The sequence below is a fragment of the Quercus suber genome, unplaced genomic scaffold (genome assembly GCF_002906115.3).
Source record: "Quercus suber isolate HL8 unplaced genomic scaffold, Cork oak 2.0 scaffold_29, whole genome shotgun sequence".
NCBI lineage: Eukaryota > Viridiplantae > Streptophyta > Magnoliopsida > Fagales > Fagaceae > Quercus > Quercus suber.
The window spans coordinates 1,759,608-1,775,306 of NW_027069494.1; the positions used below are offsets into that span (position 1 = coordinate 1,759,608).

Consider the following 15,699-nt stretch of genomic DNA (forward strand, 5'->3'; position numbering starts at 1 on the left):
ACCTCTGATACCACTTATAGGGGAGAGAACACCTTAGAAAGCTTCCAATTGAGTAGATAATATAACAGATAAAGACATCACTTGACCCAAAAGAGTTAAGCCTATGAGTTTGAATCCAACATGTGAGTTCAAATAATAGTTTTCAGTATTTAAACACTAATAACTGTGGGCTAAAAAAAAAATTTGTGTTTGGCAGGAGTGTTTATTTAAGAGTTGAGTCATAGTTTTCAATTTAGGATGTTTAAACATTTTATTTTGAGAACACATTGGGAGCAGTTTCAGTTTTTAAGTAACAATGGTAAGTGACATTGTTGAAAAATATTTTGAAAAGTATGGGATTTTCATGATTTTACAACACATTAACTAAAACGCTCTCTCTCTCTCTCTCTCTCTCAAAGAAAAAGAAAACTCATCTCTCTCTCATTTAAGCATGTGCCACCACCGAGATCTATCTCCACATCAAAGTGGAAAATGGGTTGAAGAGGAAGAAAAAGAAGAAAGGAAGAGTTGTTGGTTCGCATGAGGGCTTTCTCTCAGTCTCCTTAAACTAAAAATAGTTTAATCAGTTGGTCATGTTAGAATAGGTACCACTTTTTCTAATTAAAAACACATACTCATACCTAAAAACATTATTATGCTCTTTTAATTTTGGAAAAAATGTTATTAGAGATATGATGCTAAACAGTTTTTTTGCATTATAAATACTTTAAAGTTTAAACATGTATTTGCAAGACACATTTAAAACCATAATTTTCACATTATTAAACTGTTGTTTAAACTCATACATCGAACCCGTTCCAAACGGGCCTAATGTATTTGCATTCACTGTCAATGACTTTTGGTTCAAGTATTTTAAAGACAATGCCAACCGATGGATTTGAAAGGGAATTTTTTTTATTTTTTTGAGAATAAAGAAATGTTAGTGTCTTTTGACAAAGACAGAATTCGGGTCATGATATATCATTCTTCACTACATAGAAGTAATTGACCTGGTTGCTCAAATACTATATCTCATCAATGTAAGACTTGCTCAACATCCAACTTAAAGCAAAGCACTATTTATAGGATTGAAATCTGAAAAGGCATGCCAAGGAAAGGAAACAGTGTTGGAAATGGCAAAGCATTTTCCATTTGCAATAATACTTCATGGTGCTTTTGCTCTCACAGTCCTTGTTCATTCCCAGCAGGATCAATTAGGTTTGACAATCTAAATCTTTTGAGCACCACTATATATCAATTGTTGCACTCTAAACATAAAGCTAATTCTCTTGTATCTCAGGCTTCATCAGCATAGACTGTGGGATACCAGATGACTCAAGCTATAAAGATGGAATAACAGAAATCAATTACACTTCAGACTTAGCTTTCACAGAAACCGGTAAAAATGGGAATATTTCAGTCGAATACAGAACCAATTCTCTTGAACAGCAGTTTTGGACTGTCCGCAGCTTTCCTGAAGGAACCAAAAATTGCTACACATTAAGACCTTCACCAGGAAAAACCAGGAACTATTTGATCCGAGCAAGTTTCATGTATGGGAACTATGATGGCATAGGCAAAATCCCAAAATTTGATTTGTATCTTGGAGTAAACAAGTGGGACACAGTGGCAGTGACAGATGCATCAAGTACATTAACAAAGGAAATTATGCATCTATCCTTGTCAGAAGATATCTATGTCTGTCTTGTGAACACGGGCAGCGGGACACCTTTCGTATCAGTGTTAGAGGTAAGACCTTTGAACAACAATACTTACATACGTAAATCAGGATCACTGGATCTCGTTGAGCGGTTTGATTGCGGTTCACAAACCAATAGAAGTTACAGGTAAGCCAATTTTAATTTTTTATCCCTCCAGTAAGACTTATGGTCTGTTTGGGATCGGCTTATTTTGCTGAAATTAAAAATTTTTTGCTGAAAATTATAGATAAAAGTAAAAGTTAGCTGAAAAGTACAGTAAGACTTATAAAGAGTACAAAAAAGTACAGTGAAGCCTATAAATAATAGCAAAAATAAGTTGATAAAAATAAGTGTTGCCAAACGCATACTTAGTACAATCATTTTCAAACAAGGGTAAAGTTAATGAATGTCTTAAATATATTGATTTAAAAAAATATGTTTAGAAATTTTTTTTATGAGAAAAGAAAAAAAAAATAATTGATTTTTTTATCTGTATTTTCATATTTCTTACAAAAGTGATATTAAAACTTTGTTAAAATAATTTATTAACGAATACCCTAATGGTGTATGGTTGTTAATAGGCCTTCAAACAAGTAGCCTGATATGATATTTTTTTACTTAGGTACAAAGATGATGTTTTTGACCGCATATGGCAACCCTTGAACCTAAATATATGGAAAAACATTGCTACCAATCTTACGATTGGTATCATAGGCCACACCGATTATTACCGAGTACCGCAAGTAGTCATGAGTACTGCAGTCACAAAATTCAATATAAATGATCCCATGTTTATTACTTGGACTCCTGGCGGTGGTAACGCAGCGATCCAATATATCTACATGCACTTTGCTGAATTAGAAAACCTTCAACCGAACCAGTCTAGACAATTCAACATCTTTTTGAATGGGAATTTGTGGGAGGGATCTTTTGTTCCCAGGTACTTAAATACGATTACAGTACACAGCAGCCCAGATGGAGAAATTGGACAACAGTTTCAGATTTGGATAAATCAAACTGAAACTTCAACCCTTCCGCCCATTCTTAATGCAGTCGAGTTCTACACATTGAAACGGTTTTTACAAGCACAAACAGACCAAGAAGATGGTATGTTCTTACCGCAAAAAAATTCAGCACCACATGCTTAATTTGTATATGATCATTACTTCATTATTTGTTTCTTTAACTTCTTTCGTATTTCTCATTTTACGCCTATGAAAATAATTAGTTGATGCTATCAAGAATATCAAATCCATATATCGAATAAAGAGAAACTGGCAGGGAGATCCTTGTGCCCCTAAAGATTACGCGTGGGACGGTCTTAATTGCAGCTACAATAGTTATGATTCACCCAGCATCATATCCTTGTAAGTTTATGCCTTCTAAATATATAAAGTATACATCCTAATATTTTAATTTATTCCAAATCTCAATTTGTTGATCTCGCAATTAGGAACTTATCCTCAAGTGGATTGACTGGGGAGATAACTCCTTTCATATCAAATCTCACAATGATACAGTATTTGTAAGCATTTCACATGAACTAGATACATTCAATTTTTTGCTAATTAAAACTAGATAGCACTATTTTTTTTTTTTTTGCCTTTGCCTTTTCTGGTGACTGATATTAATTTAACATGATAGCTTGCTTATTTCAGGGATCTATCAAACAATAGCTTAAATGGAACTATTCCCATTTTTCTGTCACAGCTACCACTTTTGCGTGTCCTGTAAGTTACTCAGGATTCAAGTTATACTCAGTTTATTTCAGTAAGAATGTAGAAATCATAATATTCTGTCTTTACAGAATCCTTCAAAATAACAGCCTCTCAGGGTCCATTCCCAAGGAACTCATTGAAAGATCAACTAAGGGATTACTTTTTCTCAGGTCTGTTATTTACTCAAGGATTATCATTATTTCTGTTTTAGTAATTTTTCCCTTGACACCAAAATCTTTTCTATAAAGTAGTGCTATCATATATCCAAACTTTCGCCAAATCATTAAGAGTAGTTCTATAACTAACGTTAGTATAAGACAGAAGATCAAGAGGTTCTTGCTATTAGCTGCAGTTTAAAGTTTTACTTTCATTGTTGATACTAGTGTTGGAGGAAATCCAAATCTTGCTAGTAATGGAGGAAATCCAAATCCAAATCCTTGTGTGTCCAGTCAATGCAAAAACAAAAAGAATATTGTTGTTCCAGTAGTAGCAGCAGTTGTTGGATTTGCCATCCTCTTATCAAGTGGAATTGCTCTATTGTGGCACCTTAAAAGGAGGAAAAAAGGTAGAATAACTATTTGTATTTTATTCTTAAAGCTTGGACGTTTTTGGGTATCCCAGTTTTAAATCACTAAAATGTCAATTTTCTGTGGAAGCAAAAAGGACAAAGATAACATATGCTTCATTAAATTGTCACATTTTAGCAGATACGCCAGCAAGGGAGAGGGAGGTGAACTTTGTATCCAATGAACAAGGTATGGTGTTAGAGTCTAAGAAACAGCAGTTCACATACTCGGAGGTCCAGAGCATTACCAACAATTTTGAAAGCGTTATTGGGAAAGGAGGCTTCGGAACAGTTTATCATGGCTACTTAGATGGCTTTCAAGTTGCTGTGAAGATGCTTTCACATTCATCAGTTCAAGGGTATAAGGAATTTCAAGCAGAGGTAGGTACCAACTATTCTTAACTGTGAGAGTGATAAATAACTTGATTTTAACGAAAGATAATCATACTGGCCTACATCTTATACGTCTAAAGAAAAATATCCTTAATGACTATATATTTATCATATTGCCCTACTATATGTTATAACTTACAATGAACCAATGTAGAGTATATAAGATGTATATTTGGTGCGGTATTCATACCTTGAAAACCACAGTAACTCATGCTATTATAAAACTATGGTTTAAATATCTATGGAAGAAGTATCTAAAGATATTATGGCATGATGGCATCCCACTCAAACTCTAGTTTGGAAAGAAAGTCTTTAGTGCCAATTGAATGAATCGGTTCCCACCAAGAAATGACTAAAAGTATATCAAAGATGAAGAAACCCGGTGAAGCACACGATGCGTGCATGTGAAAGATGTGGAAAGATCTCTAATGTGTGTGAGCACAAATAGACATGTCTCCAACATGTGTATTGTTTGGAAGGAACATTTCATGAAAGCCAAATAGTAAGTCAGCTGGCATTTCGCCAGGATGAAATTGGAGTACATGCGAGACATGTGAAGGATGTCTATAGAGGTATTTGACATCAACACTACAAATCTGAGAGGACTCTAATGTACATTTGAGAAATTTTGGTATGGATGAGATCTCGGTCAATTAGATCTTAGGTGTGAAATCTAATGTTTATAATGTAGGCTATAACGAAGGTTGTTGAGGAATAGAAATTGCGGTTTTATGATGTAGGAAAAAATATGAGGGATAATTTGTATTCGTTTATTAATTTTTTATATTTTTAGTTAATTTTCTGAATTACAGTATTTAAGATTTTATTTGCTTGATTTTAAGTGTTTTTATGGGTTTTATAGTCAAATTAGAGTCCTATTAGGGTTTTAAATAAGATCAATTTAGGAATATTTTGACTTGCAAAATAAGCCTTAAACAGGCTTGCACTACCTAAACTAAAATTTGAACTCATATTTTTACTTTTTTAGTGATATTTTCAAGAAAGGGTTTTCTTTTCTTTTTTTCTTTGGTAGATTCAAGGAACTTCTTATGAATTTAAGGGTTCCGTTAGGCTAGAATGAGATTTGGCCTCTATCGTGTGTTTGTTCTGTGTCATGTTAGTACCAAGTTGAAATAGAAAGAAAGAAAAAAGAAAACATAGTGAAAGAAAGCTAGAGAGAGCAAAAGCAAGAGAATTGACACTGGTGAGCATGTGAAAGATGTGGAAAGATCTCTAATGTGTGTGAGCACAAATAGACATGTCTCCAACATGTGTATTGTTTGGAAGGAACATTTCATGAAAGCCAAATAGTAAGTCAGCTGGCATTTCGCCAGGATGAAATTGGAGTACATGCGAGACATGTGAAGGATGTCTATAGAGGTATTTGACATCAACACTACAAATCTGAGAGGACTCTAATGTACATTTGAGAAATTTTGGTATGGATGAGATCTCGGTCAATTAGATCTTAGGTGTGAAATCTAATGTTTATAATGTAGGCTACAACGAAGGTTGTTGAGGAAGAGAAATTGCGGTTTTATGATGTAGGAAAAAATATGAGGGATAATTTGTATTCGTTTATTAATTTTTTATATTTTTAGTTAATTTTCTGAATTACAGTATTTAAGATTTTATTTGCTTGATTTTAAGTGTTTTTATGGGTTTTATAGTCAAATTAGAGTCCTATTAGGGTTTTAAATAAGATCAATTTAGGAATATTTTGACTTGCAAAATAAGCCTTAAACAGGCTTGCACTACCTAAACTAAAATTTGAACTCATATTTTTACTTTTTTAGTGATATTTTCAAGAAAGGGTTTTCTTTTCTTTTTTTCTTTGGTAGATTCAAGGAACTTCTTATGAATTTAAGGGTTCCGTTAGGCTAGAATGAGATTTGGCCTCTATCGTGTGTTTGTTCTGTGTCATGTTAGTACCAAGTTGAAATAGAAAGAAAGAAAAAAGAAAACATAGTGAAAGAAAGCTAGAGAGAGCAAAAGCAAGAGAATTGACACTGGTGGCTTTACGTTTAGTTCAAGTGGTTACTGGACCACCCTAACCTAATTATTTTTTATTATATATAAATTTTAAAAATTTATGATTTTTTAATCCTTAAAAAATATTTGTGACCACCCTAAAATTTTTTAGTCCCAACATAATTAAATTTTGGACAAAATTTGGTAACAAACTTGGTTGTAAACTAAGACTATAACTTTATTTAATATTTTTTTTTATTGTACGTGAATTTTGAAAAATCCACAAATAAATATATTTTCTTTTTATATCTTCCATATTTATAAAATTACAAAATGATCGAAGATTAATAGCTATGTCATCAATCAAATTTTTAAATTTCAAGTTTTTGTAGTCTAAAATTATATATAAAAAATAAATTTATGGATCAAAAGTAAATAACATACAATTGACATGAAATTTAACATGCGTTTTAAGAACATAAAGAATAGACATGGCAAACGGGCGGGTTGGGTCGAGTTTAGGTCGGGTCAATCGGGTTGCAGGTCAAGTTGACCCGTATTTTTCATATAAATTTTTTTCATAAAAAAAACAACAACATGTATTTGTCATTTGGAAAGTCATGCAACAAATTACTTGATGTAAAATGCATTACTTTGAATTCATCACTTATATCAAGAATGAACTCAGTTAAACTTATTAATAATTATTCAATAATTTTAAAATTATACAAATCTAAAACATTACTAACTAAAACAAAATAACACAAAGATAAGTAAAACAAGTATACAAGTTTTATTTCTACACAATATCAACATTCCAAAGTATAAAACAAAATTACAAATGACTTATTGGATAACTTATTTGACAAAGAATAAAAACATATAAGAAATTTATAATCTTGAAAATTAATTTTATAATCTATTATCAATAATAGTTGGCACTTTATTTCAATTTGAGAATATACATTAAAGTTTGATTGTTTACTTATTTATACATGATCTCTTTTTGAATATCATATCATTGTTATGCAACACACACTCTAGGAAATATCATAATTTATTTTGAAAAACCATTTATTTTGAACATAAATAGTTAAAAAAAAAAGGTCTAAGCATTCATAATTAATACTAATTTGATATTTTTGCTTCATTATTTTCACATTTATGAATGTTTCTCACACTTATCTATTATTTTAAATTTATGTTTTTAACTCTACTATAACCAGATTATCTTGGCATGTACGTACTTTGCTATTTGATATTTAAAATTTTTTACTCATTATAGAATGCTCAATCATTCATCTTTTAATTCATTTATATGCAGTTATGTAAATATCTCAATTGTTTTCTTAAAATTCACAACAAATAATTAAACCAATATTGTCTTAATTTTATTATTTTTTTACACAAAAAAAAGTTTAAAAAAATGGTTTGGGTCATGGGTTGGGTCGGGTTGACTCGCAAAAAACATGGGTCGAGTCATGAGTCAACCCGTTTTTGCTTCGGGTCAAAAAATGGGGTTCAGGTCGAGTTAGAAAATTCTGACCTGTTTTTCCATGTTTAATAAAGAATATATAATTTAACAACTAGATTTTCAAAATTGACCATGTTAATTTATTTAATGAGAGTTGTAGCCTTAGGGTATAATTAAATTTGTAGTCAAACTTTGCCCTTAAACTTTAGTCCTCTTAACAATATATTAGATCCTTACAAACAAAAAGAAAAATCCCAAGAAAATTTTTATCTAACTATAATTTTGATAGAGACGTAACTTGCAACATTGGTAATGAGACTATCATGCAAAAATTTCAAAAAAAAAAAAAAATTGTAAGACTTTATGTATTTATCTGAGCATGTGTGTTTTTTTTTTTTGGTCAATATATAAAGTTCTCTTTTAATTAAATTTTGTGTAATTTAAGTTTTTAACGACCACGTTGGAAAATATTTCTAGAGCTGTTGCTGAGAATTGAGTAATTCGGCCTGCAGACCTATTTCCATATTAAACTTATCACAATAACCTTAAAACCACGGTAGGCCAATAAAAGTAATAATATTTGTGGGGGGTAAAAGCTCAGATCTACCAATTGGGCCTGGGGCCCTGTTTTTGAGATTACTTTATGTCCAAAGAGTAGTAACGGGTTGGGATAGAGTTCACTTGAGGGCAACCAACCCAGAGATGGTGGAAGAGTACAATTCGAAGAGGTCACCATTTGTCCGAGGAGGTTTTACTCCTCGGATACGAATAGTTCTGATCAAATAAATGTACAGAATGCCCGAATACCCTTCCTGGCAATTTTGGTGACAAAGATAAGTTCTGGGCATACTTAGGGATGATAAGGATGAAGAAATATCTCAAGGAAAAGCTGCTACCACCGTATTTAATGCCCTGCAGCAACTTTTCTGACCGTATTTACGTGGAGAAGACCCCTAAACAGTGCAACCTCAACTACCGCCACTCCCAAAAAGCTAGTGAAGATGCTTAATGTGACCTATACTCAAGTATGCAAGCAGATGTAGGACAAGTGGACGATTGGGATGATTAGGAAAGAGGCTATATAAAGAGGAAGAGCCCCTGATAGAAAAGGGGAGGATCCAAAAGAGAGAGAAGAAAAAAAAACAACTGTACTGTAGCTCTGGAACTTGTAACCTAATTCCATTCAATAAAATGCCTCTTCGGACATTAGGTCTACCATTGTTTTCACATGATTGCATGTTAGATTATTCGCAAATACCATAACCAACCCTTGTTTAATTCATATCCGGCCCAGTTCTTTCACCTACGCTCTACAAATTCATTGTCTTGGGTTCATTGGGCTCATACTCCATATCTCGTGGGCTTGGGCTACAAAAGTTGACCCTACAATATTCAATTGTATTCTACAAAATTCTCACTTAAATATTTATAATTATATGTTAATATTTTAAAATAACAAATTTTTTGTATAAAAAATAAAACCTACGAACTCACTTATATTTGTATAAAAAAAATCTTATATGAAAATTTTTGAATTCACATTGATATAAGATGTAACCTTAATCTACAGGCCAATTTTCTTTCAAAAGTCCATCACAAAAACATAACTTCTTTTGTTGGATATTGCCATGAAAACACCAATATGGGGCTCATCTACGAGTATATGGAAAATGGAAACTTGGCAATGCATCTGTCAGGTATTGATCATACTAAGAATCTTTCACTATAAAAATATTAACTTTCTTCCAATTTGTGAGTTTATTAAACTGTAATTACTTAGTTGGATCTATTTTTCTTTACAGATAAAAATGCAAGTTTCCTGAGTTGGGAAACTAGACTCAAAATAGCGATGGACTCAGCACAAGACACAAAAACATAACTTCTTTTGTTGGATATTGCCATGAAAACACCAATATGGGGCTCATCTACGAGTATATGGAAAATGGAAACTTGGCAATGCATCTGTCAGGTATTGATCATACTAAGAATCTTTCACTATAAAAATATTAACTTTCTTCCAATTTGTGAGTTTATTAAACTGTAATTACTTAGTTGGATCTATTTTTCTTTACAGATAAAAATGCAAGTTTCCTGAGTTGGGAAACTAGACTCAAAATAGCGATGGACTCAGCACAAGGTCAGCAAGTACATATTTGCCTCTGTGTGTGTGTGTGTGTGTCCAATGTAATTGAACTATTGTGTCTGAAATTGAATTTTCAATTTTGAAGGATTGGAGTATTTGCACAATGGTTGCAAGCCACCCATTATCCACCGTGACATGAAGTCTACAAACATCTTATTAGACGTAAATTTTCAGGCAAAACTAACTGATTTAGGGTTGTCTAAAGTTATCCCTGACGAAGGTGGCACTCATGTCTCAACAAAAGTTGTTGGCACCCCAGGATACCTTGATCCCGAGTAAGTATTTGCATTGCATATTTTTGTTTGTTTGTTTGTTTGTTTATTTTTTTTTTAATTTTTAATTTTTTTTTTTTGTGGATATGAATCAATAGTTACAAAAGGGTGGGGGATTTGAACCTAAGATTTTTCTGTTTGAATCTCTAAGAAACTCCAACCAATTAAGCTACAAGGCTCGGCAAATTAATTACATAATTTTGATAGTCACTATTTTTTTAAAATTATTTTTTGACCTATAGGCATACAAAAAGGATCGCACACATATTAGGGTTTTACTTTTCAAGTATGTAAAGCCTTTCTCAAAGACTAATATTTAACCTCAAATATTATTCATCAAATAAAAATCAAAATTAAACTCCAATAATTCGTATGCCAAAAGAATCTTCAAATATTAGAGAAAAAAAAAAATCCAAAACTTCAATTGCTTCAAATATTACAGATAACAAGAACCCAAAACTTCAAGTGCATAAAATACATAAACGACAAAAAATCAAACATTAAAAGTCTGATCTTATTCCAAAATTCATAATTTTTTTTAACGTGACAAACTCAACGAAGGCCTCAAAACTAATTGTTAGCAAAACAATTTGAAAATGAAAATGGAAGAAATAAAGTGAGCTTGACTACTCAGAAAGTAACCAACTTCCTGACTTTGAGACAAAAGAACGTAAAAATCATAGACTTTGCGACATTTGTAAATTTTTAGATCCCTTAATACAAGTTGTTTAACCTAGTTATTTAGCTAAGTGATTACTTAGATAAATTATTCAGTTCTAGGTTAACACAATAATATCATATCATGTAAATAATGTGGAAATATAAAGAACACCACGATATGATGACCCAGAAAAACCTAAATTTTAAAAAACTTGGGAGGATTTAACCTAGTTATCCTCAAGGTAAAAACATATCCACTATGAAAAATTTGAAGTTTTTACAATAGAACTTAGACCAGTAACATCCTATTACTACCTCAAGTAGAAAACTTTTTACTACAATCACGTGACAGCTTCGAATCCATGGACTATTTTTTTTTTTGATCTGCAGCAACCACAAGTTCTAAACTTCTAAAATGTAGCTAGGGTTTTTCTTTTTATACTTGAAGTAAAACACTTAATCCTACACGACATATGTGTTTGGGCTGAATTGGAATTTCTGCAGAAAATTAAATCTGCATGAGTTTCAATTGATCGAATCCAATTTTCGATCGATCGAGCCTTGCAGATTTTGTCCAATAAATCCTGCAATCACTCGATTCCAATTTTACATTAAATCACACTTTGAGCAAGCTTAAACCTAGACTCTATGTTTTGATCATGGTTTGCCAACATAATACAAATTAAAGTTCTAATACATTAGTTTCTAAAGTCTTAGAACCTAACAACATCATCTAAATAAAATCAATAGTTTCAATGAAACAATAAATAGCAATTTTTTATTGTATTAAAATTCATACATATACTAAGATCATGTACTAGCAATCTATACGGCAATGGTCACACTCTATATTCTGAATACGCCAACTTAATAAAAAAAATTATTTGGAAAATATTTTAGTATGGAATAAATTGCAATTATATAATTAAAATTAAAAAAAAAATTATTAAATCAAATTTTCCAAGAAATACTAATAATTTTCATAAATAAAATATTTATTTCTATCATTTTTATACTAATTACGGAAAAGTTCACATATCTTATACTCTGCATACTCAAATAGTTCTATGAAAATTATATATGTTGAATTCTCCAAACTTAACCTAAAATCAATCATATATCGATACCATTACTGAAAGTCCCCAGAATACTATACAGTATACATGGTTATATTATAAGATATTTTCGCTGATATACGACCATTGTTGAAGTTTTTCAAAAACCCAATGTTATATATAAAAGCCCTTAATTTCTTTTCTTTTCTTTTCTTTTTCCTTTGATCCAAGTATTATAGTTTGACCAAAGTAACTAGAGAAGATGGAATTGTCTAACACACATTTTGGTTAGAGATACTAATATAGTAATATTTTTAAGTTTACCTAGCTCGAATCACAAAACTAACAATAAAACTTGGAATAGTAGATCATTTAATAACCTGGTTCTCATTTTGCTTGGATATAGATTACATTACATCTTTGGCTTACAGGTACTATGCAACAAACCGGCTGACCGAGAAGAGTGATGTTTTTAGCTTTGGGGTTCTTCTATTGGAAATAATCACAGGGCAACCTGCAATTACTAAAGCTCCTAAGAAAGTTCATATAATTAAATGGGTTAATTCCATGGTTGAAAGAGGGGATGTTAAGAATATTATGGATCCGAGATTAGAACGAGACCTTGACATTAATTCTATTTGGAAAGCAATTGAAGTGGCAATGAGTTGTGTATCTTTCACTACCAGTGAAAGGCCAACCATGACTTATGTAGTGATGGAATTAAAGCAATGTTTGGCAATGGAGTTGGCTCGGAAGCATGAGGGTTTTGAAATAGATTTAGACCAAATTAGTGGAATGAACTTTGTGCATTCTGGAAAAACTCCTTTGGCAAGGTAGTAATCAGAAAATACGCAAAATCTCACATGGAATTTTTCCAGATCTGATATACACTCTTCCAAAAGAAAATAAGTGTATGCAATATGTGCGTAAAAACCATTGGCCTTCTATCAAATTGCCACCTTTGTGAGGTTTGTATTCAGGGCTGGATCTTCAATGACTTATGTAGTGATGGAATTAAAGCAATGTTTGGCAATGGAGTTGGCTCGGAAGCATGAGGGTTTTGAAATAGATTTAGACCAAATTAGTGGAATGAACTTTGTGCATTCTGGAAAAACTCCTTTGGCAAGGTAGTAATCAGAAAATACGCAAAATCTCACATGGAATTTTTCCAGATCTGATATACACTCTTCCAAAAGAAAATAAGTGTATGCAATATGTGCGTAAAAACCATTGGCCTTCTATCAAATTGCCACCTTTGTGAGGTTTGTATTCAGGGCTGGATCTTCTATTTTCTATGAGCAAATAAATAAAATAGTTGTTGTGTTGGTGGAGCAGATAGTGACAATCATGGTCTAAAGTTGAGAAACAAAATAGAATAGTAGCAGTATTAATTACAACTATTTGCTGCTCCCTGCCATCTTTTGCAAATTGTAAGTAGTAGCACCAGCTAGCATACGCAATTTATCATACTAACACAAATTTTCAAACAAAATGATATTTAATAAGTAAGACATCAAATAGAACTACATTTGATGTCTTATAAAAAAAAATGTGGTTCTATTTTAAATCAGGGAGATAGGCAAATATATATATATATATATAAATATATTTTTAATATATATTAAATATAAGTGATAGAGGGAGATGCTGGTGCCTATGTGGAAGCTGACGTGTTTGAAATTGCTCACATGGCATTGTAATAATTATGTGGTAGCATGGCCTTACGGCTGACATGGCCTAACGTGCGGTCAGATCAAGATTCGGTGCATGGAGCATGTGGAAACACATGCACATGGCTTTGTATCACTAGCGCATGAAAGTGTTTGGGATTTGATGGCAACATCTATTAAAATTTAATAAGTGAGAGATATGTTTTTGAAAAATAATGCCTTATTGACAAATGAAAAATATGTGTTAGTTGGTAGTAATTTTAATATACATATCTTCTATTTATTAGATTTTGATATGAATGATGTAGTTTTATTTGATAAAAATATTTATTCTAACTTATAGAGATAGTAAGTTCTGTTGTAAAAAACACACAACTTTTTATAAATGAAATTTGAAAAAGAAATTTAATAAAAAAATTAACACAACTTTAATATGACAAATGATAAAAAAATCTTGAGTAAAATCTAAATGGGGAGCTCCAAAATTTTGAAACTTGGCAAGAAATTAGAAATGGAGAAGAAAGTGGTATTTGTCACTGTTGTGTAAATTAGAAGATAAAGTTAACAAATACCCTAAGGGTATCAGTTTTGGAAATATTTTTAAAATTTTATAATATGTAAAAAGATAAAAATAATTGATGTTTTTGACAGGTTTTAATATTTCTCATAAAATAGTATCAATTAAAAAAAAAAAAATCGTTGGTTAAGAAAATTTGGAGGCGCCCATTTACCTGATTCAAACTAAAATTCGTTCCTCTAATTATGCAACCCGAGTTTCAATTATCTAATATAGAACTCCACCACAAGTTCCACAACCAATGATGGTGTCAACTTGAAAATATCGGTGGCAATGTTCAGGCCTCAAGGGTCGTTCATAATTCCCTCAACTCTATGTGATCTTTTTGGAATTCTTCTTTCTCATCCAATGGCGACTCCAAGAATTTTTTCCAGAGTGTTTTTCTTAAGAAGAATAATTTTTCCCAAATGTATTGTTGTTTAGTTGTTTCATTAATTTGTTTGTTTTTTATAAACTATAATTTGTTATATTGTTGTTTCATTAATTATAAAATTATTAGTTATTGTTTAGCCTAACATAATTTAATTTATTTTTCTTTTATAATGCATGGGTTAAGTAAATTATTAATTGTGGGGCCCGTGGGCCTGATAGCTTCGGCCCATCGGGTAGCAGACCCAAGGCCCATGCCGAGGAACACTGACTATTCAAGGCTAAATTGGGGAAAGCCTCTTTTCCCAATCCACGCCGAGGACCTCCTCATCCTCGGCCTAACAAGGGTGATTTTTGGGAAAGACCAGGCCCAAAGTAGGCTGTCACCCTCGCATTTAATGCATTCACCTAACCTCCCTGGCCGCATTAATGGGGATATAACCCCTTAGCAGGGCAACGTTGATCAGAGTGAACCACTCGAGTACTGATAAGGTCTCTGATGGGACGGACGGCCAGAAGAGAGGCAAATGAATGATCAACAGATGGAATAAGGAGATAGGAAGATGAAGACTATATAAGGAAAGCAAGTAAAGTAAAAAGGGGTGGAGGAAAAAAGAGAAGAAAAAGGCTTCCTCGGCCCATGGCCGAGGAGCATCCTCCCAGTTGTATAGAAACTCTAAGTATATTTTTATAAATAAAAGTTCATGCTTGATGAACGACGGCCAGCGTCTAAACCTTCAACCCACTCTCTATAAATTTATTGTTTGGGCTTGTTGGGCTGAAAACTCATTCATACTCAGGGTCAATCCAAATTGAGTCCCTACAATTGGCGCCGTCTGTGGGAAGGATTAGGGTGCTGGCCGGCGCACCAGGCGAGTGTTCTAAGTATTCGTTTTACAGTAGGTTGAAAAAAAAAAAATAGAAGATTTGATAGCGAAAAGAGAAATCTTGATATTATTATTTCATAAATAGAAAGAGTACAAATTACAATCAGAGGCTCAGGCAGGCATGTTTTACAAACAAATTTACAAGCTAATCCTACCAGCTATTTCTAAGTTAATTCCATGGTTGAAAGAGGGGATGTTAAGAATATTATGGATCCGAGATTAGAACGAGACCTTGACATTAATTCTATTTGGAAAGCAATTGAAGT

At 32.3% G+C, this 15,699-nt stretch overlaps 1 protein-coding gene across 1 annotated transcript; it reads left to right on the forward strand.

Moving 5' to 3' along the window:
* The first annotated feature begins 1,104 nt into the window (after nt 1-1,104).
* LOC112028307 (probable LRR receptor-like serine/threonine-protein kinase At1g05700) lies at nt 1,105-12,790 on the forward strand. Its single transcript, XM_065770323.1, has 13 exons — nt 1,105-1,197; nt 1,280-1,826; nt 2,302-2,786; nt 2,908-3,046; nt 3,133-3,204; nt 3,338-3,409; nt 3,487-3,567; nt 3,781-3,962; nt 4,102-4,343; nt 9,371-9,497; nt 9,875-9,937; nt 10,029-10,218; nt 12,362-12,790. Exons 1-13 carry the CDS (start codon nt 1,113-1,115, stop codon nt 12,765-12,767), a joined length of 2,691 nt encoding a protein of 896 aa, XP_065626395.1. The 5' UTR covers nt 1,105-1,112; the 3' UTR covers nt 12,768-12,790.
* Nucleotides 12,791-15,699: the final 2,909 nt, after the last annotated feature.

Excerpts from the sequence above, each read along its gene's own strand:
- LOC112028307 (XM_065770323.1), top strand. The coding sequence starts at position 1,113 with ATGGCAAAGCATTTTCCATTTGCAATAATACTTCATGGTGCTTTTGCT. Across the intron at positions 1,198-1,279 it reads TTCCCAGCAGGATCAATTAG|GCTTCATCAGCATAGACTGT; the intron begins GTTTGACAATCT and ends CTTGTATCTCAG. Across the intron at positions 2,787-2,907 it reads ACAAACAGACCAAGAAGATG|TTGATGCTATCAAGAATATC; the intron begins GTATGTTCTTAC and ends GAAAATAATTAG.